General features: G+C 39.0%; 1 protein-coding gene and 2 pseudogenes across 3 annotated transcripts; all 3 read right to left on the bottom strand.

Moving 5' to 3' along the window:
* Nucleotides 1-1,594: 1,594 nt before the first annotated feature.
* Nucleotides 1,595-8,496, bottom strand: LOC131409092 (ankyrin repeat domain-containing protein 40-like; annotated as a pseudogene).
* A 4,621-nt stretch (nucleotides 8,497-13,117) lies between these two features.
* Nucleotides 13,118-14,090, bottom strand: LOC131408765 (ankyrin repeat domain-containing protein 40-like; annotated as a pseudogene).
* A 2,341-nt stretch (nucleotides 14,091-16,431) lies between these two features.
* Nucleotides 16,432-24,424, bottom strand: LOC131408759 (E3 ubiquitin-protein ligase TRIM22-like). 3 transcript variants are annotated; one of them, XM_058545808.1, is made up of 7 exons: nucleotides 24,002-24,424; nucleotides 23,350-23,445; nucleotides 22,462-22,692; nucleotides 18,938-18,960; nucleotides 17,621-17,721; nucleotides 17,287-17,313; nucleotides 16,432-17,027 (listed from the first exon to the last, which is right to left on the bottom strand). In XM_058545808.1, the coding sequence occupies exons 1-7, from the start codon at nucleotides 24,422-24,424 to the stop codon at nucleotides 16,432-16,434; spliced, it is 1,497 nt and encodes a 498-aa protein (XP_058401791.1). The 3 variants fall into 3 exon arrangements, with proteins under 3 accessions (XP_058401791.1, XP_058401792.1, XP_058401793.1); XM_058545809.1 differs by lacking the exon at nucleotides 17,287-17,313; XM_058545810.1 differs by lacking the exons at nucleotides 16,432-17,027; nucleotides 17,621-17,721 and having other exon boundaries at nucleotides 17,283-17,313.
* Between the last annotated feature and the right edge of the window lie 2,147 nt (nucleotides 24,425-26,571).

The raw sequence follows: 26,571 nt of genomic DNA, 5'->3' as shown, positions 1-26,571 counted from the left end.
CAGCTCAGCATTTAGGTAGCAGGATGAAGCCATTATCTTAGCACAACATTCTCTTCCGTTGACATATCTGTCATGTTCTCTCTCAATCCTAGTGTCCCAACAAAATTACACAGTTAGGAAGTTAAGTTTCTTTGGAAACTCTAGGCACTGTGGGGAACAAACATCTTAAGACAGCAGGGATGCTCTTCAACAGCTGGCTTCCAACCGCTGCTCTCCCACTTGTAGAAGTGTGCTCATTCTTATTTCTAAACTTCAGCTGTTTGTTGCAACGAGAGAGTCACTTTTCTTTAAGGTTAATGACACTGAAGGAAAGGAAAAGACTCTTTGAATGTATTCTTTAAAAAAATTCTTATACCATATTCAAGAGTTTTTTGAGGTGATTGTTTTTTCCCAGAACAATGCCCTCTAAACTCACAATTGACTTTGTTAAGTGGATTGTTGGTAGTAGTGGGGGATCTTTAAGATCAAACAATTTGTTAACAAAAGCAACAGATTTCAAGAGTTGTGTAAAAAATCCTAATAATTTTAAAATAACCCTTATCTTTCATCTAAAAATAAACATACTGTAACCACAGGACCGGGAACAGAATTTTCCATCTGAAAATATGGCTCTTTGGCATAAAAATTACTTTGGGCTGATTATGTTTTTAAAAAACAGCAGACACAGAGAAAGCTCTGAAAACCTAGTAGAAGTTACCCATTTGTAAGAGAAATTCACATTTATTAGAGAAATCTCCGTTTGTTAGGGTGTTTTCCTCTAAGCCAGGATGGAGAGGATGACTAAATATCTAGAAACTCTTATCAATAAAGAAGGCAATGACTTAGTTCTATATAACAACTTTACCCTTATTTACTGTTCTGACCTCATCTTAACAACAGAATGTTAAGGCTATTTTTCAGGGGCAGGGAGCCAGCCAGGAGTAAGTGCAGAAGAAAAAAATTTTGATCTGCCAATGGAAACTCATCCTGCCAGCACTTCCGCATACCAACCTGCCCTCCCTGATCCTTTAAACCTGACCCTATACCCTGGATCCTGGAGACAGAGTTAAGAGCCTTCCTTCTCTCTCCTATGCACAATAAACTTTCTTCCCTCAAAGACCTTTGTACTACAATATTGGCTTCTGAACACATAGGGTGGAGGGAGCCATTATTTGGTAACAGTACTAACACATTTAGCACAGTTTCCCACAATAACCTTTAAAATACCAACAGATCTTTCAGGTATACTGTCAATAGGAGAGACTTAAAACAGGCTTCACTCTCTGGCAGCTTCTGCTTAGACAACTCTTTTACATTCTACACATAAAACACACTGGACATAGAACCATCGATTTCTGCCTTTCCAGACCACTTCTCAGCTGTTCACAGTTTCGAGCAATAGATTTATTGTGCACCAAGAGGCTTGGAAGTATGGCACTGCTCTTTGGGGCCAGAGGCTTCCAACCTTGGCAGAACGATGTTAGTGTGTGCCACACAGTGGCACCAGGGGCCCTCCAGGGCATCCAAGGCATCTAGACCAGTGGATTTTCCTTGGCCCAGAAGTGACACACACTGTCACAAACTCAGTGATAAAAGTCCCTGCTGCATTAGTACGTCATTTTGAAGCTCTCTGGTTGTAACAAGGCCTTTCAGTGAGTGTGGATGCAGCATTTCTGAAGAGAAAATTGTTTCCACTGGTTGTGAGAAGCAGTTCCAATTCTAGGAAATCCAGGAATTGAGCAACATCTTTGTCCTTTCTTAGCAGAGCACTGGATAACTTTCTGATCTTCTCTACCTGATCTAGATTAACACTCAGCTCACAGCAGCTCTCTTTGAGCAATTTTGGTAGATGAGATCCTGTCAGTCCAGTTCAATTTTAATGAAATCATTTTCTTGAAGAGATGGGTTCTGAGTCCTCACCTTGAAGACCAGCTCTTGCATGTAAAATGGAAATGCTCCAGTGAAGAAAAATGGATGGAACACTGGCGCTGATCCTGTACACATCCCATTTTGAGGTTCTAGAGACACTGGTGGCTTAAACAGGACAGAAGAGAACAATGAGTGACTCTGACTCACTGGTGGCTAAAAAACAGGACGTAGTTTTGTGCTTTCTGGTGTTCTGAGTATGGCAGAGGAGGCGGATACATCCCAGTTCTGAACAAATGCCAAAGGCATGTGGTCCTATGGAAAGGCTCCTAACAGGGGAGGTTGCCCAGTGGGGAGCAATGGTACTGAGCCATCTACAGCAGGTGATGCAAGAGATGTAGAGAGGCCCCCATTCTGCAGCTGGGCTGAATCCACTGCTTTAGAGGTAGAGATAAAAGGGAAGGCTGGTTTGGCCAAATAGTTGGAAACAAGGGGCTGTTCTGACTCATTCAGCTGGGGGAGATTTTCATCATCATCATCTTCTTCCATTCCCATAATCTTCCTGAATTCTCTCCTTAATGTTAATTGGACTGGCATTTCTTCTTTTGTAGTAGGAATCTCTTTGTCAGCTCCTGATTTTATCAATTAAGAGACCACCTAGCGATGATGGTGTTTACCTGCCCAGTGAAAACAGTTCCAGCTGTTGACTTCATTTTAGGAATTCACATTCACCCCACTCTCCACTAGTGTCTGCACCTCCTGAAGTTCCCCCAAGTTCAAGGCACCCACCTCTCCCCTCTACTCCTGGCCCACAGGCCCAAATCTCCTCCAGTCCTACAAATCTTGACTCAAATTTTGTACAGTGACATAGCCTGCCCTAACTTATAATGCACACTTCTCTAAAAACAGTTTGTGTCTTTGCTATCCTAGATACCTCTATTCTTCATCCTAAGTTTGAAAATGACTTTTTTAAGAGAGGAAACACGCATAGGGTAATAACAGTGCTATACACAAGTGTTTCACCACAAGGAAACAGACTGAACAACAAAAGACTGTCTCTCATAAGGACAACTGAGCCTAGACACGACCCTCTCTGAAGTACATATCATGAAAACTCAGTACTGTCCCCAGTGGGATTTTGGGATCTGAAAACTGAGATGTCAGTGGAACCAATTATCATTTTTTTCAACAAAATGTTGAAAACAAAACAAAACTATTTGGGTCATTAACATAGCTTATATTTTTTCAGGAATAATAACAAATAACTATTCTTGCATCTAAGACTTTTAGAAAAGTGCATTACAGTTAATAAAATTGAGTTTCTCAAAATGATCATAGGAATTATTTACAACATATAGAATTAATTTTTATTTTAAGAAAATGAGACCCAGAGATGGTAAGTAACTTATTCAAGATTACATAGCTTAAAAGTGAGGAGACTAGATTTGACTTTAGAAACTCTAAGCACCACAAATCTACTGTTGGTAAAGATTTTAATTATGCATATCCCACTTTAACTCTGTGATAAATATGGGGTGACATTGGTAAAGCAATGCTCTCTGAAGGATTCACTATTTAGGGACAGATTCCTATGCACTGTCCTAGATAATGTCGACTCAAATAATCCATAATCATTCGATAAATCAAAATTTGAGTGAGTTTATTATGAGCCAGCTGTTAAAGACCATATAGCCCATAGCCTTCCTTCCCTAAGGAATGAAGGGCACCAAAGAAGTGGGGAGTACACAGCAGTTATATACCATCAAAGAGTGGGTATCACACATGACTGCAATGTCCCTTGTACAATAGTCACAAGATTTCCCAGGCTGATTGCCCTGTCAGCATAGCTATTGATGGACACAGCGGGTAGCAGGTCTGCTGTCTCGATGGGGATGGCAAGTAGCAGGTCTATTGTTTCAAGTTGGGTGGTCACAGGATGAGTGCAGCAATCAAATCCTAGCCTAGGGAGAAATGCTTATCCTTAAGGAAATGCCAATGTGGGGGAAGTTGCATCCTTATCTTAAAGGCATTTGTTCTTCTCTTTGGGACATGTTAATTGCTTAAAGCAGATCTACAATGACCGTTCAGAGGCCACAGGCCCCTTTTGGAAAAACAAGGTCAGGCTGTATTAGTTTTACACCAAATGGCTTCCTCACATGTTCCAATATATCGTATTGCTTGCCATTTATTTATCAATAACATGTATAGTGTTGACAAGTTGTCCTTTGCTAAATCTGTTAAGGAGAAGAGGGAATGAGGAAGAAAAGAGATTTCAGAGGAGTTACAGCAACACAGTTCTTTCTAAGATGTGTTTTCCTTGCAAATACAAAAAAAAATTAGCATTCTGTCTTAATGAAAGCAAGATATTAGGAAGAAAATGTTCAAACTTTCACTATACGGTTGAGAGGTGTAAAAGACTGTTATGGGTTGAATTATGTTCCTCTAAAATTGATATGTTGTCCTAACTCCTAATACTTCAGAACGTAAAATTTTTTGGAAATAGAGTCTTTACAGAAGTAATTAAGTTAAAATGATGTCATTAGAGTTGGCCCCACTCCAGTATGACTGGTGTCCTTATAAAAAGGGAAAATTTAGACACAGAGCCACGTATAGTGAGAAGATGATGTAAAGAGACATAGGGAGAAGACAGCCATCCACAAGTCAAAGAGAGAAACCAGGAACAGATCCTTTCCTCACAGCCCTCAGAAAGAACTAACTCTGTTGACACTTCGATTTTGGACTTTTAGCCTCCAGAACTGTGAGACAATAAATTTTTGTTATTTAAGTCACTCAGTCTGTGGTACTTTGTAATGATAGCCTTAGTAGACTATTAAAAAGACATGCTAAATAAAAGAAGGAGAAAAAAGGATGAGGTGATCAGAATGGTACAAGTAAACTCAGGTGCAGTAAAATGAACCCCAGGATAAGGGCACTAAGAAGAGGTGGGTGAGGTATTAAGAATCGGTGGGCTCGGTGGGCACAGGGTGATGGGGCCTGGACAGTTACAAGTGGTAAAATATGGATAAACAGTCTGAGAAAAGCAACATTTAGAGAACTTGTAGATGAGTGACTCATGGTTTGTGACATAGAAAGATAAGACAGCGCCTGCTTCATAGTCTAGGAAACATGATGGGGAGGAACAGCCATGGAAAGAGTCAAAACCTGGGAATCAGAGGTGGAAAAGGCCTCAAAGACATTGTACTCAGATTCATTCTGTAATTCTGTAACCCAGTAGCGGTATTGAGGTCTGTGTCTGGAGTACACATTTGGATGATTTACATTTTGGCCAAAAAAAACCCCAGAGACCTTATTTCTATTGAAGTTACTTGTTTTACTGTATGCTCCCAGGATCCAGGCAATCTTCCTAGACACTTCTGTTTCCCAGTAATATTTCCCTGAGGAGAAACACTGCTTACCCAAGACATCAAAGGAGAAAAATCATGTGGATGTATATTAAAAAACGGCAAAATGTAAGAAAGTGTCATTTTCTCTGTTCTGCAGACACGACAACACCAGAAATAACGTTGGCTGGATTGAGCATCACATCCACTGTAGGAAAAATTACAGGGTCAGGTGAGGGATATAGAATGGGTGTGTCTTGTGACATTGTCAGGAGGAATATTGGGAGTTGACTGGGAGGAACTGGTGTTGATGGGTCAGAGATGGGTAGGACATTTAAGAACTGTTGCATGTATCATGTTTAGGGAGGAACACATAAAGCTACAATCATGGGACATAGTAGCAACAAGAACTTCTGAAAAGGGATCAGAACATGAAGATTTGAATATGAAGAAGAAGACCCTGTAACTTCTTCTTATCCCAGTAGCATTGAACCTCTGTCAGCTCTGAAATGACAAAAGTTGCAATGATCTTGTTAGAAGCAAAGGAGTAAATACTGATACCTAGCTTCTCTTTAGACTGGGGAAGGGGGGGGGAGCCCTGTGAGGCTATGAAGTGCTGAATGAGAGAACAAAGCAGACACCTGGCCATTATCCCTTAGATCTGATCATCTTCAGCACAGGATCTCTCTCTCCTTGTCAGACCTTTCTCTTCTCTTTTATCCTCATCTAGAAACAACATCCACTACCCCATTTTGCCCTGATAAGAATCCCACACCCACATCCCTCCCTGGCTCCCCTCACCTTTAAACCATTGCAGTTTCCCTATCACATCAGAAGCTGGGGACAACCTCCTTTGCTCCTTGGGAAAAGTTTTTGGCTTCTCCAAATTCATGGTCTTACTCCTAGAGATGACAAAAACTCTGACCTTCTGTCCTTCCAAAACCCATGACTTCCTATCTTTTCATCCCATTGAATCACTTGAATTTTCTGCCCTGGAAACCCTGAGAAAGAAGAGATTGGACTCCTACCTTGGAAGCAGAAGAAATGTGTTCATGCCCACCCTCCCAGTTACCCTCTGTGTGACCTTGAGAAGGTCTAGACATCTTAGAAGCACAGTTCCCTCCTTCCATTATGAAATCATTAACTTTTCCCTTTCTACCTCCTATAAATCATATGGAATTATAAGAAATAATGGATTTAATAAATCAATACAAAACTTTGGTGCTTTAAAAAAAATTAATCTGGGGCTGGCCCCGTGGCTTAGCGGTTAAGCTCACGTGCTCCGCTGCTGGCGGCCTGGGTTCGGATACCGGGCGTGCACAAACACACCGCTTCTCCGGCCATGCCGAGGCCACGTCCCACATACAGCAACTAGAAGGATGTGCAATTATGACATACAATTATCTACTGGGGCTTTGGGGGGAAAAATAAAAATAAAATCTTAAAAAAAAAATTAATCTGTGGAAAATTGACTATGTGGGTGTGGGTTACCAGGGAGATGATTGAATGTGAGATTGCAGAACCTGGCTTCTGGGGGTTTGAGACATATAGGTATAGGAATACTGTCTGGAGAGGACCAAGACCTTCAAAGACTGCTCCCTAGTAGGGAGGTCCTCAATAACATCTGAGATTTCAGGTTCTCTGGGAGTAGTTAAAAAACACTAGGAAAAAAAGACATTATGAACACAAAACTAATAGTGGTCTGAATTTCATGTGTTAGGAAAGAGCTCAATGCTGCCAGGTAGGTGTGCAAATTTAGACACAAAGATGCCACCTTTCCATTTTGGCTTTTAAAATACACCACTAAGACGGATCAATTGTTTATAACAGGTCCAAAATATTCCTTGACATGCAAGTCTGTTTTTGAAAATCAAAACAAAACCATGCAGAAGGACCTGGTTTCCTTTACTCCCAGGGCATAAATTTGAATATAAAGGAGTTGTCTACAATTCTGGGTGCTTGGCAGATAAAGAAGACAGGATCTTCCCACAAGTTAAGCACATAGGAACTATGGGAACCTAAGTGATATACAGGCAAGCAGGGTGAATAAATTTGATAAAGTCACAGGAGTCTGATAATGCAACACCTTATCCCTGAGACAGCTGTTCATCCAAACACTGCTACTTCCCCCGACCAATTCCCTACCATAGAATCTGGTCCATTCTCAATAGTTATAGAATGCTCAAGCTATGATTTGTGAACAGAAATTTAATGTAAATGTACACCCAAAATTTCCTGCTGTGAGTGATGTTTTATTCTAATTGAACACCACATAATCTAGTGGCTTTAAACCTCTTTTCACAACACAGAAGAACCATCTCTCATCTCCTTCATATACCTTTCCATGATGCCATTCACATCCTAGAGAGAAAAGAGCAAATGTGAGTCAAGAAGTGATATACCCTCTCCACTTACAAAGCTTCTTCACATCCCCACCACCAACTGATACAGTGGGAATAGAGATGGTCCCAATGTGAGAGCGAAAAAGTAAAGACAAGACCTAGATCAATCATTACAGAAGACTTTTGTGAGGTTGTCATGTTTCCTAAAATGCAGAAACAGCTTTGACCCTGGTGGACGCACATCATGAGGCTTTCAATATGTGGAGTTGAGACGTATTTATGAGGAAAGCAAGAGGTTCATCATTTTTTTCCAGAAATACACGAGGCTCCCTCTGAAACAATTTGAATAATCCATGGTTCTCTCATTTATTCAGTGGATATGTAAAGTGATATACTATTTTTTACCATGCATTATGTCAGGCTTTGGAGAATCAAACATGAGTAAGTAATCATAATATTCTTCAAGAAGTTTACATGGCTCTCGCTGGGGGTACAAGAAAACAAATGTATTAATATAGACATTTCTCAAGTCTCTCTCTTCTCATTTTATATACTATTTATAAATGACCTCATCTACTCCCTTAAATTCAACACACACATATATGCAGTTTATTCTCAACTCTTTATGTTTAATCAGTTTTGCCTCTTAAATGCAGGTTAATATATTCAGTGGTAAGGAAGCCACAGGAACCAGTAACTTAGGATGTCTAATAGGTAACTTACTATTCACCATCCAAGTTGTCTCCTCTCTTATATCCCATTCTCTCTAATGTTACCAATATCCACTTGGTCACTGGCCCCAAAACTACAATATTTGTCTTCCACTTCAGTTTCTACCAAGCCTGTTAGTCCATATTCTTAACTGTTTTTAGCCATCAGATCTTCTTTATCATAACATTATTTTATTTGCTTGAACAGATATGTACCAATATATTTGGTCTCTTTTATCTCAGACTTACTTCCTCCATGTCACCAAAAACTAGGCCAACAGCTGGGTCTACACAGAACAAAAAATGGTTTTGTTCTCTGTGTTATGGCTTTTTTTTGGTATATGACAAAAACCAAATAAAACTAGGTTAAGTAGAGTCAAGATTGGGGGGTCAGCTATAGTTTTAGTCAAATATCAATTTTAACACTAAAATCTTGTCATCAGAATCTCATCCATGTCTTTCTGAAAATTCTATTTATTCCCTCTATATTGACTTTATTCTGTTTTTGAAGGAAACATAAATCTGCTGATACAAATGCCAGAAGGAAAGAAAATTTCTTCCAGTTATCACAAAAAAATTCTGAGGCCTGCATGGCATTTGCCTGCATTGGATCAGGGGCCCATACTGAAAGCATCACTCTACTTTTCCGGAAGGATAAGATTCATATTGTAATCAATAGAGAAACCTCTTGGAGACAAAGGCTAGCAAAGGTACATATGGACAATTTATCAATACCAGCCTCCTGGTGTTCATGCCTGGGTTGCTCATGCCATCCCTTCCCTGGAGAGTAGGCAGTAGGTGAATTCCTTGTAGCCAAAGAAATGTGGCACAGGTGATGGGATGTCACTACTGTGGTCATATTACATTATCTAAGACTATCTCCCTACAGTAGTTCTCTTTCTCCTGCTGGCCTTGAAGAAGTAACAGCCATGTTGTGATATTCCTATAGAAAGGCTCACATAATAGGGAACTTTGGACAGTCTGTAAGAGCTGAGGGTCTCAGTCCTACAAGTGCCAGGAACTGAATTCCATCTACACCTAGGTAAGCTTGGATCCAGATTCTTTCCTACTCTAACACATATCCCAGTTGGCACTTTGAGTATGTAAGGGAGGAAGCAATTTTCCTCTACCCTTCTAGGTTCTCCTGGCCTGTCCAAGAATTAATTTGACATGAGACAGATTAACAAGAAGAAAAGAAACAAAAGTTTAATAACAGGTATATATATGTGAAACCCAAGAAAACTGAGTAACTCACTGAAATGGCCAAAATCCTCATTTTAAATACTATCTTCAGCTAAAAACAAAAAAGGATGTTGGAGGCAGTGGTTTGGGACTTCAAAGGGGAGGAAGGCAATTCACATGGAGATGGAAAAGCAAATGTTTGGTAAATAAATGTTGGCCATGCCTTGCAGAGACAGGAGGAACATGGAGAGGACTCCGATCTCTACGTCCTGCCAAGTCTCCACCACCACATTTAGCTCATATTCCTTGTAGATATCTCTGGTGATAGCTCTGTTCCTGTTATAGGCTATTCATATAAATTGCTTTAGGCAGTTAAGAGGGAGGAAAAAGAAAAAAATTCTCAGACTTCTGTTCCTTTAAAATACTTAATCTTGGGGGGCTGGCCCAGTGGCGCAGAGGTTAAGTGTGTGCTTTCTACTTCAGCAACCAGGGGATCGTGGGTTTGTACCCTGGGTGGGGACCCATACCGTTCATCAAGCCATGCTGTGGCAGCATCCCATACACAAAATAGAGGAAGATCGGCACAGATGTTAGCTTAGGGGCAATCTTAGTCAAGCAAAAAGAGGAAGATTGGCAACAGATATTAGTTCAGGGCCAATCTTCCTCACCAAAAATAAAAATAAAAATAATCAATCTCCCAGAGATGCATATTTTGAGGTAACAAACTCTCTTTCCTTTCAGTACATCCCAGTGAGATACTAAAGGAGAGAACCCAGCTAAGCTGTGCCCAGACTCCTGGCCACAGAAACTGTGACATAATAAATGCATGTTCTTTTAAGCTTAAAATTTAAGCCTATCAGCAAATTTGTGGTAGTTTTTTATACATCAGTAGAAAGGGAATACGATATTTATCTAGCATGTTGATTTTGAGGTCAAAGAGGCTATTACAATTATAGACGATGATCAGAACAAAGTTATATTTACAATAATGTGATATTTATTTTATAATTGGATAGAAAAAATTTTAAAGACTGTGATTCTTTATTCAAACTATCCTATTTCTTGAAATAAAGCAAAGTTAATTATTTTAACGTGATTGAATGTGCTTTCTTAAAATCATTTATTTCAAGTCGGAAAAGAAGCTAAGAAAAAACGTCCCCAATAGACACCACTCTGGGTCAGTGCTTACATGCAAGAAAATAGCAGAAGATATTAGAAATATTCTATTGTTTAATTCCCACAATATTCTAATGGAGGATCAGAATTTGCCACTCCAAAATGTGTCTCTTTGGCTTGATTATTTTTAAGAACGAAAAACTCTGAAAGAAACTTTGACCTTCCCCCTTACTGCCTAAAAGTATTTAAGATAGAAGGCCTGTTTCAGGAAGAAGCTAATCACATAAGATAACTATTATAGAATATGAGTTAAGCGTGATAGGCAGGAACCTAACAAGGGCCTTTTAATCAAAGTCCATTCCAACTCTCAATGTCTCTGCAAGGCATGGTCAACATTTGTTTATCAAACATTGGCTTTTCCATCTCCATGTATATTGCCTTCCTCCCCTTTGAAGTTTCAAACCACTACCTCCAGCATCCTCCTTTGTCCTTAGCTGAAGATGGTATTTAAGATAGTGGCTTCTGCCATTTTGTTGAGTTACTCAGTTTTCTTGGGTTTCTCCTATGTATACATGTTATTAACTTTTGTTTGATTTTCTCCTGTTAATCTGTCTTATGTCAATTTAATTCTCAGAATAGCCAGAAGAACCTAGAGGGAAGGGAAATAGTTCTTCATTCCCTACATCTCCAGCAAGTAAGTTTTATTATTTTTACTTATTTTACAAGTGAGAAATTGAATTCCATAGAAATTAGTTAATTTGATAAGGGCCACTAAGTGTCTATACCATCATTATAAAAAATTTGATCTGTTTTCAGAGTGCAACCTTTTAACTATCCAATTAAAATGTTTACCCGTTACACTAATTTTTTTCAAAATGAAGGGAAAAAAAGGTTAATATATATAGATAAATTAACTTCTAATTGGTTGAAAGATAAGAGAAATTTCTTTTTTAAAACACTTCAAAGAAAGAGGATAATAAGTAACCTTTATTCTGCTGTGCAAACACTGTACAAGGGAGACTAACTCACTATAAGTCATCGGTGGAATACAATTAAGTCACTGAACGGAGTGACTCCATGAAGTTGGCCTTGAACCCACCTCCTTCAGCTCAGCATTTAGGCAGCAGCAGGAGGCCGTTATCTTAGCACAACCTTCTCTTCCATTGACATTCCTACAGGATCTCTCTCAATCCTAGTGTCCCAATAAAATTAACACAGTTAGGAAGTTAAAGTCCTTTGGAAACTGTAGGCACTATGGGGAAAAAACTACTGAAGACAGCAGGAATGCCCTTCAACAGTTGGCTTCAAACTCCTGCTCTCCTGTTTGTGGAAGTGTGCTCATTCTTATTTCTAAAGTTAAGCTGTTTGTTTCAACAAGAGAGTGGCTTTTCTTTTAACATTAATGACATTGAAGAAAAGGAAAAGAATCCTTGAATGCATTCTTTAAAAAATTCCTATGCCACGCCCAATAGTTTAATGAGGTGTGTGTTTTTTCTAGAACAATGCCTGTAAACTCACAATTGACTTTGTTAAGTGGATTGATGGTGGTAGTGGGGGATCCCTCAGATCAAATAATTTGTTTGCAGAAGCAACAGATTTTAGAGTGGTGTAAAAATCCTAATAATATCAAAAGAATCTTTATCTTTGACCTAAAAATAAAGATGCTCACTACTTTACCTCAGTTTCCCGCAATAACCTTTAAAATAGCAACAGATTCTGTCTCAAAAATTGCTTCCCACTTCTAGTAAAAAAATAAAAGTGGAGAACATGGATTGCCAATGTTTGTCTTCTTCTCCTATGGTACAATTAAACATGTAGATGACAGGAATCAATTCAGACTCAAAAAAGTGGTTACTCTTTCAGAAAGCATCATAGAGTCCTCTAGTGACCACGACAGGGAGTTAATGCAGGGATGACTGTCTAGACAGTGGTCAGCTAGAGACAGAGATGCAGTCATGAGTGTTCACAAAGGAAAAAGTGGGGAAGGGGAAGCTCTTTTGGTTTACAGCATATTTACAACTAGGTAACTGTATTCTAAAATACTTTCAGCTGAGTAACATTTACAAATATGTTCTTGGAAACCTAACAGCCACAAGTCACACTAAAATTCCTTTGTCCAGTACCTGTGCTTCTCCAGTTTTTTTCTCTAGTAAGTTCACATTTCAGGAGAGTTGGGAGCACACAACACCAAGAAAAGTGCATCCCAGCCCTTCAGGCGCACTGTCAACAGGAGAGACTAGAAACAGGCTCTGCTCTCTCTCGTCTTCTGATTGGACAACTCTCTGACATTCTGCTTGTAAAAGATACTGGATATAGAACCACTGGCTTCTGCCTCTCCAGACCACTTCTCAGCTGTTCACAGCTTCAATCAACAGGTTCATTGTGCACCAAGAGGCTTGGAAGGGTGGCCTTGCTCCCTCGGGGACAGGGTCTTCCTACCTTGGCAGAACAATTTTAATGTATGCTACTCAGTGAACCAGAGGCCGTCCTGGACATCCAAGACATTTAGATCAGTGGCTTGTCCTTGGCACAGTGGTGACACACATTGTCACAATACACAGCAATAAAAGTCCCTGCTGCATCAGTAAGTCAGGGTTGAAGCTCTCATATAGCAAGACCTTTGAGTCACTTTGGATGCAGCTTTTCTGAAGACAAAATCGTTTTCACTTCTCATGAGAACCAGTTCCTACTCTTGGAAATCTTGCAGTTGAGCAACGTCTTTGTCCTTTCTTACCAGTTTACTGGATAACTTTCTGATTTTCTCCACTTGATCTGGATTAACACTCAGCTCACAGTAACTCACTTTGAGCAAAGTTTGGTAGGTGAGCTCCTGTTGGTCCAGTTCAATTTCAGTGAAATCATCTTCTCAAAGAGATGAGTTCTGAATCCTCACCTTAAATACTAGCTTTTGCATATTAAATGGCAATGTTTCAGGAAAGAAAAATGGATGGAATGTCAGCACTAGTCCTATACAAGTTCTATTTTGAGGCTCCAAAGACACTAGTGGCTTGGACGGGACAGAGGAGAACAAGGAGTGATTCTTACTCACTGGTGAATTACAAAGGGGACCTAGTTTTATGCTTTTTGGTGTTCTGAGTACGGCAGAAGGGGCAGACACATCCCAGTTCTGAACCAATGACAAGAGGTGTGGTCCTGTGGAAAGGAGACGTTTCTCATGGGAGAGTAACGGAGGTAAGCCATCCGCAGGGCATGATACTGGAGGTATGGAGGAGCCACCTTTATGCGACTGTGTTGAATCCTCTGCTGTGGGGTGTAGATAAAAGGGAGAGCTGGGTAGGCCAAATAGTTGGGAAATAAGAGCCGTTCTGACTTCTTCTTCAGCTGGGGGAGATCATTGTCATCGTCATCATCTTCCACTCTCATAATCTTCCTAGTTTCTCTCCTTGATGTTAATTGGACTGGCATTTCTCCTTTTGTGGTAAGAATCGCTTTGTCAGCTCCTGATTTTAATAAGTAAGAGACCACTTGGACATGATTTCATTACTTTCCCAGAGTAAACAGGTCTAGCTGTTGACCTCATTTTGGGAGTTCATTCTTCCTGCTCTCTACCAGTTTCTGCACCACATGAGTGTCCAGCAAGGTTGAGGCTGCCCATCACTCCCGTGCTGTGCCTGGCTCAGAAGCCCAAGCTTCCTCCAGTCCTGCAAATCTTGATTCAAATTTGTTCAGTAGCATAGCCTGCCCTAAGTTTTTTTTTTTTTTATTTTTTTATTTATAACTTTTTATTTGGAGATAACTGTAGATCCACATGCAATTCTAAGAAATATTATAGAGAGATCCTGTATACCCTTCACTCAGTTTTCCCCAATGATAACATATTGTATAACAATAGTACAACATCACAACCAGGAAATTGACATATGCTGGTATGGATTCGGAGAACCTGGATCACTCATATATTGCTGAATGTAAAATCGTAAAGAGGCTGGAAAACAATATGGCAGTTTTTACAAAACATGTGCTTACAATATGACTCAACAATTGTACTCTTGGGCATTTATCCAAGAAAAACATGAAAATTTATGTTCATTCAAACATATGTATGTTCATACAAACATATGAATGTTCATACCATCTTTATTTGTAATAGCCAAAAACTATATACTGCATGATTGTTTAGTTGCCAGGGGTTAGGGAGGAAGGTAAGAAAGGAGATGACTTTGACTGTAAAATGGTAGCACAAGGTATTTTTTTTAATGGCACCATGCTGTATTTTGACTGCAGTGGTGGTAATAAAAATCTACACATTTGATGAAATTATATAGAATTAAATACACACAATGCACAAACGTGTACATGTAAAACTGGAGATATCTGAAGAAGAGCAGTGGACTATATCCATGCCCTAAGTTTTAATGCATATTTCTCTAAGAAAACTTTGTGTCTTTGCTATCCTAGGTAGTTCTATTCTTCATCTTAAGTTTGAACATGATTTTTCTTTTTTTTAGAAAAAGGGGAAACGTGCATAAGATAGTAAATACAGTGGTATACCCAAGTGTTTCACCTCAAGGAAAAGGACTGAACACCAAAAGGCTGTCTCTCATAAGGACAGCTGGGCCTGAACATGACCCTCTCTACAGGGCACGTCATAAAAATTCATGCTGTCTGCAGTGGGGTTTTGGGATCTGAAAAACAGGACATCAGTAGAGTCAATTGTCATTTTATTGAAGCAAAACCAGTGAACAAACTGTTGCACGGGACATCAACTGAGCTTACATTTTTTGAGTAATAATAACAAATATTTATTCTTACATATAAGACTCTTGGTAAAGTGCTTTACATTTAATAAAATTTAGTTTCTCAAAGTGATCCTAGGAATTGTGTATAATCTTTAACATAAATTTCTATTTTAAGAGAATGACACCAAGAAATGTTAAGTAACTAATTCAAGGTTACACAGATTATAAGTGAAGAGACCAGATTTGACTTCAGAAACTCTGAGCACCAAAAATTGATTCCTGGTGAGTATTTTATTTCTGTACTTCCCCTTTAACTCTGTGATAAATGTGAGATGACATTGGTAAAGCAAGACACTCTGAAAGATTCACCATTTAGGGACAGATTCCTGTGCACTGTCCTTCATAAAAAGGATAGGGCTGACAACTTTTCCTTTCCTAATTCTGTTAAGCAGCAGAGGGAATGTGGAAGAAAAGAAATGTTAGAGGAGTTACAGCAATACTGTTCTTTCTACAAGAGGGATTAGATGTGTTTCCCTTGCAAATGAAAAAAAAAAAAATAATAATAAGCATTCTCTCCTAATGGAAGCAAGATTTTAGGAAGAAAAAGTTCAAGTGTTCTCTGTATGGTACAGAAGTATAAAAGATTGTTATGGGTTGAATTGTATTCCTTTAAAATCTATAACTTAGGATTGCAGTCCTAACGCTTACTACTTCAGAATGTGACCTTGTTTGGAGATACGGTCTTTCCAGATGTAATTTAATTATAATTATGTCATTAGGGTGGGCCCAACTCCAATATAACTGATGTCCTAGTAAAAAGGGGAAATCTAGACACAAAGCCCGCATTGCGAGATGATGTGAAGAGACATAGGGATAAGACAGCCACCTAGAAGCCAAAGAGAGGAACCAGGAACAGAGCCTTTCCTCACAGCCCTCAGAAAGAAGCAACTCTGCTGACACCTTGATTTTGGGTATTTAGACTCCAGAATATGCAACAATAAATCTCTGTTGTTTACATCAGCCAGTCTGTGGTCCTTTGTTATGGCAGCCCTAGTCAACTAATGCAAAGACATCTTAAATAAAAGAAGGGGAAAGAAAGGAAGAGGTGGTCAGAAGGGTGCAAATAAACTCAGGTGCTGGAGACGAGCCCCAGGACAAGGGCATTATGCAGAAGTGGGTGAGGGAAACAGAAGATTCAGGAGCTCGGTGGGCACAGAGTCATGGCAGTTGGACAGTTCCAAGGATTGAAATAAGGATAAACAGTACGAGAAAAGCGACATTTAGAAAACTTGTAAATGAGTGACCCATGGTTCGTGACATTGAAAAATGAGACAGTGCCTGCTTCATAGTCTAGGAAAACCCCAACACGACAAGGAGGAACAGCCATGGAAAGAGTCACGATCTGGGGGTCACAGGTGGAAGAGTCCTCAAAGGCACTGTACTCAGATTCATTCTGTAACCCTATAACCCAGTAGCCATTTTGAGGTCCATATTTGGAGTAAATATTTGGATAATTTTCACTGTGGCCAAAAATAAACACAGAAATCCTACTTATATCAAAGCTACTTATTTCACTGTATACTCCCATGATCCAGGCAATCTTCCTAGACACATCTACTTCCCAGTAATATTTCCCTGAGGAGAAACATTGGTGGCCCAAGATATCAAAAGTAGAAAAATTACATGGATTCATGTTAAAAACCTCTAAAACACGACGAAGCATCACTTTTCTCTTGTCCGCAGATATAATAACGTTCGAACAGGACTTCACTGGGTTCAGCATCACGTCCACTGTAGGAAAAATTACAGGACCAGGTGAGGGATATAGAAAGTGTGTGTCTCATGACATTGTGAGGAGGAATATTGGGAGTTGACGGGGAGGAACTGGTGTTGATGGGTCAGAGATGCATAGGACCATTAAGAACTGTTGTATGTATGCAGGTTTTGGGGAGGAACACAGGAAGCTAAGATCACGGGACCTATTAATAACCACAACTTCTGCAAAAGGATCAGGACATGGAAATTTGAAGACCATGTAATTCCTTCTTACCCCAGTAGCACTGGACCTCTGTCAGCTCTGAAATGACAAAAGTTGTAACAGTGTTGTTAGAAGCAAAGGAGTAAACACTGATACCTATCCTCTCTCTAGAGTGTGAACAGGGGAGAGTTGCCCTGTGATGCTATGAACTGGTGAATGAGAGGAAAAAGCAGATATATGGCTGTTCTCTCATTAGATGTGATCACATTTTCAGAACAGGATCCCTTTCTCCCTGTTAGGTCTTTCTCCCTTCTTTTACCTGCATCTAGAAACAACATCCACTCCCCCATTTTGCCCTGATGCTACAAGAATCCAATTCCCACACTCTTCCCCTGGCTCTCCTCACCTTTAAACACTTGCAGTTTCCCTATCAGATCAGAAGCTCGGGACACTCTCCTTTGTTCCACAGGAAAAGTTTTTGGCTTCTTCAGAGTCAGGGTCTCACTCCTAGGGATGACACAAATGGACCCCAACAGCTCTGACATTTTGTCCCTTCAAAACTCCTATCTTCTTATCTTTTTACCCCATTGATTCACTTGTACCCTCTTCCCCGGAGAGCCTGAAAAGGAGAGAGTAGACTGCTGACTTTGTAGCCAGAAGAAATATGTTCACATCCACTTTCCTATTTACACTCTGTGTGACCTTGGGAAGGTCATGACCACTCAGAGGCATAGTTTCTTCCTTCCAAAGTGAAACCATTAACCTCTACCTCTCTATCTCTTAGAAATCATACTAAATTATATGAAATTAAGGATTTAATAATATAAAACAAAACTTTATTACTTAAAAAAAAATTAACATGTGGAAGTCACTGCATGGATGTGGGTTCCCAGGGAGATAATCAGGAAACGAAATTTTAGAGACTGGTTCCTGGGTGTTTGAGGCATAACAAGTGTGGGAATACTGTCTAGGGAGACCAACATCTTAAAAGTCTACACCCCGGTAGGGAGGCCCTCAGACTAACATCTGAGATTTCAAGTTCTCTGGGAAAAATTATAAACACTTGGAAAAGACGTTATGAACACCGAACGAAGAGTGGTCTGAATTTCATGTGTTTGGAAGAGCTGGATGTTGTTAGGTAGGTGAGCAAATTTAGACAAAAGGATGCTCCCTTTCCATTCTGGCTCCTAAAGTACGTGACCAAGATGGGTCAATTGTTTTCACCAGGACCAAAATATTCCCTGGGATTCAAGTCTGTTTTTAGAAATCTAAACAGAATCATATAGAAGGATCTGGTTTCCTCTATTCCCAGGGCAAAACTTTAAATACCAAGGAGTTGTCTCCAATTCTAGGTGCTTGGCAGACCCTGTCAGGAGAGGTCAAGCACCTGTGCAATACAGGAACCTGAGTTAGATACAGGTACGCAAGGCGAATAAAATTTATGAAGTCACAGGGATCTGATAACGCAACAATTTATTCCTAATACTTCTATTGAGCTCAAATCTGCAACATTCCCAAACAAATTCCCTACCATATAATCTGGACCATTCTCACTAGTTATAGAACACTCAAGCCATAATTTATGAACAGAAATTTGGGATAAATCTGCATCCAAAATCCTGCCCTGAGCGATGTTTTATTATAATTGACCACCAGATAACTCTAATGACTTTCAACCTCTTTTCACTGCACAGAAGGACCATCTCTGGTCTCACTAACATACCTTTCCAAGATGCCATTCACATCCTAGAGAGAAAAGAGAAAACACCAGTCAAGTAATAATACATCCTCTCCACTTATAAAGCTTCGTCTACCACCAACTGATGTCGTGGGAATCGAGATGGTCCCAATGTGGGATCCAAAAAGTAAAGACTCAGGCCATCATTCCAGAAGACTCTTGTGAGGCTGCTAGGTTTCCTAATAAGTAGAAGCAGCTTTGATCTTAGTGGAAATACACAATGAGGCTTTCAGTATCGGGAGATGAGACGTATTTATGAGGAAAACAAAATGTCAATAATTTTTTCCCAAAATACATAAGGATCCCCATGAGGTGATTTGAATAATTCATGAGTATTTCATTTGTTCAACAGAAAAGTAAAATGATATACTATTATTTGCCAAGAATTACTTCAAGCTTTGGAAAATCAAGGATGAATAAATAAACAAAATATTTCTCAAGAAGTTTACATGGCTTTTGCTGAGGGAACAAGCCAATAAACGTATTAATGTAGGTATTTATCAAGTCTCCCTCTTCTCATTTTATACAATATCTAAAAGTGACCTCATCTACTCCTTTAAATTCAGTACACACACATGTGTAGTAGGTTTCCAACTGTTTAGTTTTAATCAATTTTGCCTCTTAAATCAAGGTTAATATATTCAATAGTAAAGAACACACAGGAACCAGTAACTTATGTCTAATAGGTAACTTACTATTCACCAACCAAATTGTCTTCTCTTTTATACTCCACTGTTCATAATGTTACCAATATCCACTTGCTCACTGTGCTAAAATCTACAATATTTATCCTCCTCTTCAATTTCTACCTAGCCAGTTTAGTCCATATTCTTAACAGTTTTTAGCCATCTGATCTTTTTCATCACAGATATTATTTTATTTGTTTGAACAGATATATATCAATATATTTGATCCCTTTTACTTCAGAATTACTTCCTCCATGTCACCAAAAGTAACCACAACAGCCAGGTCTATACTTACCCCCCAAAAATGATTTTGCTCTTTGTATGATGGCTTTTGTTGTACATGATAAAAAACAAATAAAACTAGATTAAGTAGAGAAAAGATTTGGAGAGGAGTTATAGCTTTAGTCAAAGCTTAATTTTGAAGCTGAAACCTTGTCATCATGATTAAGTCCACATCCTTCTCCAAATTCTCTGTATTCCCTCTATACTGATTTTTTTCTCAGTTCATGAAGGGTACCTGAATCTCCTGATATAAACTCCAGAATAAAAGAGAATATTTCTTCCCAGTTGTCACAAAATATTCTGAGGCCTGCATGGCATTGGCCTGCACTGGATCAGGTGCTCATATTGAAAGCATCACTATGTTGTTGCTGGAAGGAAATGAAGCAATGCTGGAGCCAAATTTCTATATTTTACTAGAATTAAGTTAGTATTAATCTGAAGTAGATCATGACAGGATAAGATTCATATTATAATCACTAAGGAAACCAGTAGGAAAAAAGAATTAAAAAAAAAATACAGTTAGAAAATAGGAAAACTTAAAATTTGATATTAGAAATATTCGTTTAACACAAAAAACCTTCTCAAGAAAAAAGATGAGAATAAAAACTACAGGAGACATATAGAAAGCAAATATCAAAATGGTAAATTTAAATACAGCCATATCAATAATTTCATTAAATGTCAATTTCTTAACACCGTAAGTAAGAGGCAGAGATTGTTGGACTTGATAAAAAGCAACATTCAATTATTGTTATCCATAAGAGGTATATTTTGGATTCAAAGACACAAATAGGGCAAATGTAAAAATATATACCATACAAGCAGTAATCATAAGATAGCTCAAGTATCTATATTATTATTAGACAAAACAGACTTTAAGACAATTAATATTATGGGAGAATGACAGGGAAATTTCATAAGGAGAAAAGGTTCAATATGTCAAGAAAGTTTAACAATTATGAATGTATATGCACCTAAGAACAGATCTTCAAAATACCAAAAGTTAGATTAAAAGGAAAAAATAATTCAATAATAATAGTTGGATCTTACAATAACTCACTCTCAATAATTGAGTGAACAACTTGCATGTAAACTATGAAGGATGTAGAAGACATAGACAATACTATCAACCAACATAACCTAACTGACATCTATAAACCATTTCACGCAATGGATGCAGAATATACAATATCTTCATTCATATAGAGAAATTTTCTGGACATACAATATTTTAAGCTATAAAACAGTGTCAATACATTTAAAAGATTGAAATAAAAAATATGTTCTCTTATTACTGAGGAATTAAATTTGAAATCCACAGCAGATGAAAAAGTAAGAAATAATTAAATATTTTTTAATTAAACAACAAACTTTCAAATATCCCAGGAGTTAACAAAAAAATCACAATGGAAATTTGAAAATAGGTTGAACTGAATGAAAATAAAAACCAAATAATCAAAATGTATGGAATACAGCTAAAGAAATGCATTTATATCATTAAACACTATATTTTAAAGGATGGTCTCAAATCAGTGATCTAAGTTTCTACTTTAAAAAGAAAAACTACAAAAGAAACAGGAAACTAAACACACACACCCATGTGTGTACCTGCATACACACACACTCTCACACACACAAAGAAAGAAAATATTAAAGGTGACAGCAGAAATACATGATGTAGAAAGGTGAAAAAATAGATAAGATCTGTGAAAGAAAAAGGATTCTTCTTATAAAACGTCAACAAAATTGACCCAGAATAACTAAATTAATTCAAAGTAAGAAAAGAGAAAGAGAAAGCAAATCACCAAAATCAGGAATAAAAGAGGGGACATTACTGTCAATGCTATACACATTAAAGGGTTTATGAGGGATTATTATGATTAACTTTACATCTACAAATCAGACAACACAGACAGGACAAATTTCTACAATGACATACATTACCAAAAACTGACTCAAGAACTTTAAAAAATCTAAATAAACCTAACACACAAACACGCTCAAAAATTATTTTAAACCTTTCAAAAAGAAAAGCCCAGAGTAAGATGGCTTCCCTCATGAATTCTATTGAATATTTAGAGAATAAATCATACTAATCCTCCACAAATTATTCGATCTGAAAATGGAGGAGAGAGTGGGGGAAATCTGAAATCATTCTTTGAGGAAAAAGAAAAACTCGTGGAATCCAAAATGCATTGTTTGTCCATGACTGAGCTAGGTCATGAAGAGATACTTGATAAATGCTGAATACTAGATAGTAGAAAACACGGGCCTATAGAATATCACTGGACACAGGGCATCTTCTTTCCACACTCAAATTTTTGCCTGCACTTGATGAATTAATAAAAATGAGATTTTTCCATTGTTATTCACGCATTCAATTATTCCTATAACCTCTGAAATAGATGCAGGGAAGGGATACAACAGGACCAAAGGAATCTTAGTGTCATTACCAGACAGACCACTGAAATACAGAGAAGAAGGAAACTAGTCTTCGGTTTTCTCAGATTTCAGATGCTGGGGCTTCTTCCCAAGTCTTACCTGCAGCATTTTCATTGTTGACCCCTGCAACCGATGCTCCACATCTGAGATGAGAGCTCTCACCAACTGGCTTTGCCGGACCAGCTTTTTCTCAGCCTTGGCCAGGTTACGTAGAATATCTCCCTCCTCATTCTTCAGCTTATGCAGCTCCTTCTGCTCCTCAGAGTTCAGGATACTTCTCATTTGATAAAACTCTGCCTGGATACGTTGTGTGTCACATCGTATTTGATTCTCGAGGAATGAGAAAGAGAGAGGTACTCAGGCTCTCAGGCAGAGATTGGGAGGCAGAATAAAGAACTATTCTATTTGGGAAGTTCTCACAGGGAAGTGAGAAAGAAGTAGGGTAACAATTCTCGGGGAAGCTGACTTTTCCTATTATCTTCTCTTTGTCATATTCCAAAATAATACCCTCAAATCTGCATTACTGAGACCAACTCTGAGCCAAATTGGATACCTGGGTGTGGCTCAGCTTTCACACAGCTGGCCAGGAGAGTGAGGCCTCCCTGCATTACTCCTGACCCATACCCCCATCCTCCACCCTCTGTCAAAAGTTGAACACTGAGGACTGAACCATGAGCAATTGCCAAATGTCTTCCCTTGGAGAGTCAAAGACACAAAAACATAACAGGAAAGGAACACAGAATTCACTAGCCATCTGCACCAGAAAGTCCATCTATGTGATCACCTCCCTCAAAATATGTGTGTTCATTTGTGACATGTTCACTCATCAGCCCCCACCCCATCAGGGAAAGAATAAAGAAGACTAATCAAATGATTATTGGACGTATCAACTGTCAGGAAACAAAGAGGAAGGGAGCTCCTGGTGACTAACACCCAAAGTCCTGCCCAGATTTCAGTCTAACTTCCTCAGGATGTGTAACATCCTACCTTCCAGGAAGTTCTCTCTTCTCTGACATCAGCTTCCAACTTCTCAGCTTCTTGCTGCTCATTCTTCAGCCTCTCCAGAGCTGCCTGGAGCTTCTCCTGTGAGAAAGGAATCAAACCAGAGTCAAGTACTGGGCTTTCTCAGCATCAGAATAGAGGATAAATGGGGAAGAAATCAAGCTGATCTCTGGAGAGACTAGAGTTTACAGAAATGTGATAAAAGCAATTAGAATCTATGACTTGGAAGAAAACCTAAGGTGGTAAATGTATTCTTTAAGACTCAGCTGACAGAAGTCAATATCCACTCCCTAAGAGACAACTTATTCTCTTTGTCCTAGAAGAAAAATCTGATCCTGAGGCAAGGAAAGAACTTATGTCTCAATACACCCAGTTGCCCAGTTACCTTCCTGTTCAAAGAGGTAATGAGAGCTTTTTTTGGGCACCAAATCTCCACCAACTAGCGCAAGGTACAAAATATCTACTTACAATTTTGTAATTGTAAATATCCTTCAGACCTAGGAAGGTCAGCATAGGAAGAAAGGAGATCACAGGCCTCAGGGCTATGGTGACAAGGTAATTAAAGTGGAATGAAAAGTGGAGATTTCTAATCAAGTACCATGTTCTGCCCTGTCTTGCTTCCATCTTGGTCTCTTACCTGATATTCCTGGGCAACATCCTCCATGAGGAATGTGTGGTGACCACGGTGCTCCTTAGCCCTCTCGCAAAGCCAGCAAAGGACCTTCCCATCCTCCTTACAGAAGAACAGGAGTTTCTCTCCATGGCGCACACAGAGATCTCCCTTTTGTTCCTCCTCCAGGTTTAACTTGACCTCCCTGAACCTCTCCGCTATGTTGGCCATGGGCCAATTACGCCGCAGTTTCCCGGGCTGGTAAGGGGTTCGGCAAACAGGGCAGCTGCTCTCTCCTCCTTGGCCAATCCTGGACTCTTTGTCGTGTGTCTTGATGCAGACTTGACAGAAGCTGTGGCCACAGCGTAGGCTCAGGGGTTTTGTCAGGAGCTCCAGGCAGATGGGGCAGGTCACCTCGTTCTTTATGTTCACCAGGATTCCTGAAGCCATTGCAGCTGCTCCCTCATCCTACTTTCCCTGACTTCTGAGGCTCTTTTTGCTCACAGATTCCTGCATGATTGGAAAAGGTTAAAGGGGCAGAGTAAGAAAGGAGGGAATAAAATGATACTAGTGGTGTATAAATCAAGGTTTAGCCAAGACCAAAATGTGGAAGTACAAAATAGAAACATGGAGAAATAAGGAAAGAAGTTTGGTGACCTGGTGAAAAGGACTTTTCATAATAATTTCAAATACTTTACTCCCAGTTTGTGTCATAAGAAATCACATCCTTATCTGTTCAATGATTGATATTTTCCTTTACTTTTACTGGGTGAAAGGATGACCTGAGGCCATTTCTGCCAAGATCCCTGTGTGACCCACCATCTATAATGCTTTTTTTCCCCATGTCAAAATCACATCCTTAATTTTAAAAGCACCAAACCACTTATGCCTCTGGTTTTTTATACCTGCTCTTATTTCAGCATAGAATGCTACCCTGATATCTGCATGACTCACTCTTATACTTCAGTGAATTCTCTGCTTACAAGCTCTCTTATCAGAAAGACCTGCTCTAACTTATTTACAGTGTAACCTTTGCTATCACTTACTGTACATTTGCAATGATTCCTCTTATTATCATGACATAATATATGACACGGTGTGTGTGTACATAGTAAGAGCAAATACTTTACCAGATGTGTAAATAAAGATAATAAGTGACTTACGAAGATCATTTATCTTTAATAGGCAGAGGTGAGATGAACCTCATCTATTTTGAGTCCTTCAGAGGTCTGTCTCTTCCTAACCCATTGAGTTATTCAAAGACAAACAGAGGAAAATTCATGGACCCAGTTAATGCACTATCAATGGTGCATGTGGAAGTGAAGAAATTCAGACAAGCTTGGGATTTCTGGAGAGTCTTGTGTTTGTAAATGGTGAGATTTCACCTTAGCCTAGAAATATGTCATGGGCATAGAAAGGTGCCTGAATGTTTGTATGTATTTGGATGGTGGAGAGGGAGATGGTGTGGATATACTCATAGGATCACACATAGATACTTGGGAAAAGAGAAGCAAAGATGAAATGAATGTCAGTCTTGAGAAAGTAGTTGCAAAATATTAGGCAAGATGATTCAATAAATAATCACTGATGATGAATTATATGCTAGTAAATGGACAAACATCTAAAAACACAAAGATGAGCATAAACAGAAAATTTACATCATTATGACCTTGACATTGACCTGGAAAATAATGTTAAATTGAATATTCAACCTTATGTGTACAAAAGATCAGATGTGAAGAACAAAACTAGAGACATACAAATTTTGGGGAAATAAAATAATGGGGACAAATGGAGGGTTATCCAAGAATTCCAACTTGAAATCATAAGGGTGGCACTGAAAACTGAAGAAGATGAAGGAAATATAGGATGAATGATAGGACAATATGTATTAGGCAGAAGAGACGACCTGTTCATGGAAGACATATCATCTTGTATGATTTTAAACTGCCAGTGTGGCTGGTGTGCAGAAAATGGCTGGGCCTTTGGCATCACACAGGCCTGCAGTGACTGTAAAATATGACACTTCCCAAATTATGTAATATTTAGGGACTGTTCTCCAAGAGCAAGGAGAAATTATCCGTGTCATCCCATCAGAGAAGTGTGGGGACATATCGAGCTCTGCACTTGGGCTGCGAAAAGTTAGTGGAATCAGGAGGATCAGCTAGGAGCAGGCACAGTTGCTCAGGGGACAAATGATGATAGCTTGAGGCACAGGGTTGAGGGAAACGGAGAGCAGCAGATGAGAGTGAGAGACAAGATGAGGTACCAGGATAGGACCAGGAGTTAGTTTAGACACGTGAGAACAAAGAGCTAACATCAGGGCTGAGCTCTTTCTTCCTGTAGAGGTGATATTGGCTTACTCTTCTGCTTGTAAGTTTTCTTTTTCTTTCTAGGAAACCTACTGGGTTACAATAAAGTGGAAGTTCAGCTGCTTTGATAGTAAAAATGGGCTAAAATGTAAAGTGCATTTGAACTGGGAAGACATTGTATAGACCTTAAATGCCAATTAATAAGAATAGACTTCAATTTTCACAAAGGGAATGTGACTCTTAAATCAAAATATGTCTTATTTAGGCCACTGGAAGCTGTGCTCA

Source organism: Diceros bicornis, chromosome 7 (assembly GCF_020826845.1).
Source record: "Diceros bicornis minor isolate mBicDic1 chromosome 7, mDicBic1.mat.cur, whole genome shotgun sequence".
In the NCBI taxonomy this organism is placed as follows: Eukaryota; Metazoa; Chordata; class Mammalia; order Perissodactyla; family Rhinocerotidae; genus Diceros; species Diceros bicornis.
Note: the sequence above shows the minus strand (reverse complement) of the source record. Positions and strands in the feature narration are given on the sequence as shown.

What these genes read in the sequence shown, in the direction of transcription:
- LOC131408759 (XM_058545808.1), bottom strand. Translation starts at nt 24,424, where the DNA reads ATGGCTTCAGGAATCCTGGTGAACATAAAGAACGAGGTGACCTGCCCC. An exon ending in AAGAGAGAACTTCCTGGAAG is followed by an intron (nt 22,693 to 23,349) that starts GTAGGATGTTAC and finishes TCATTCCTCGAG; the next exon opens with AATCAAATACGATGTGACAC. An exon ending in GTGAATGGCATCTTGGAAAG is followed by an intron (nt 17,722 to 18,937) that starts GTATGTTAGTGA and finishes TGTCATCCCTAG; the next exon opens with GAGTGAGACCCTGACTCTGA.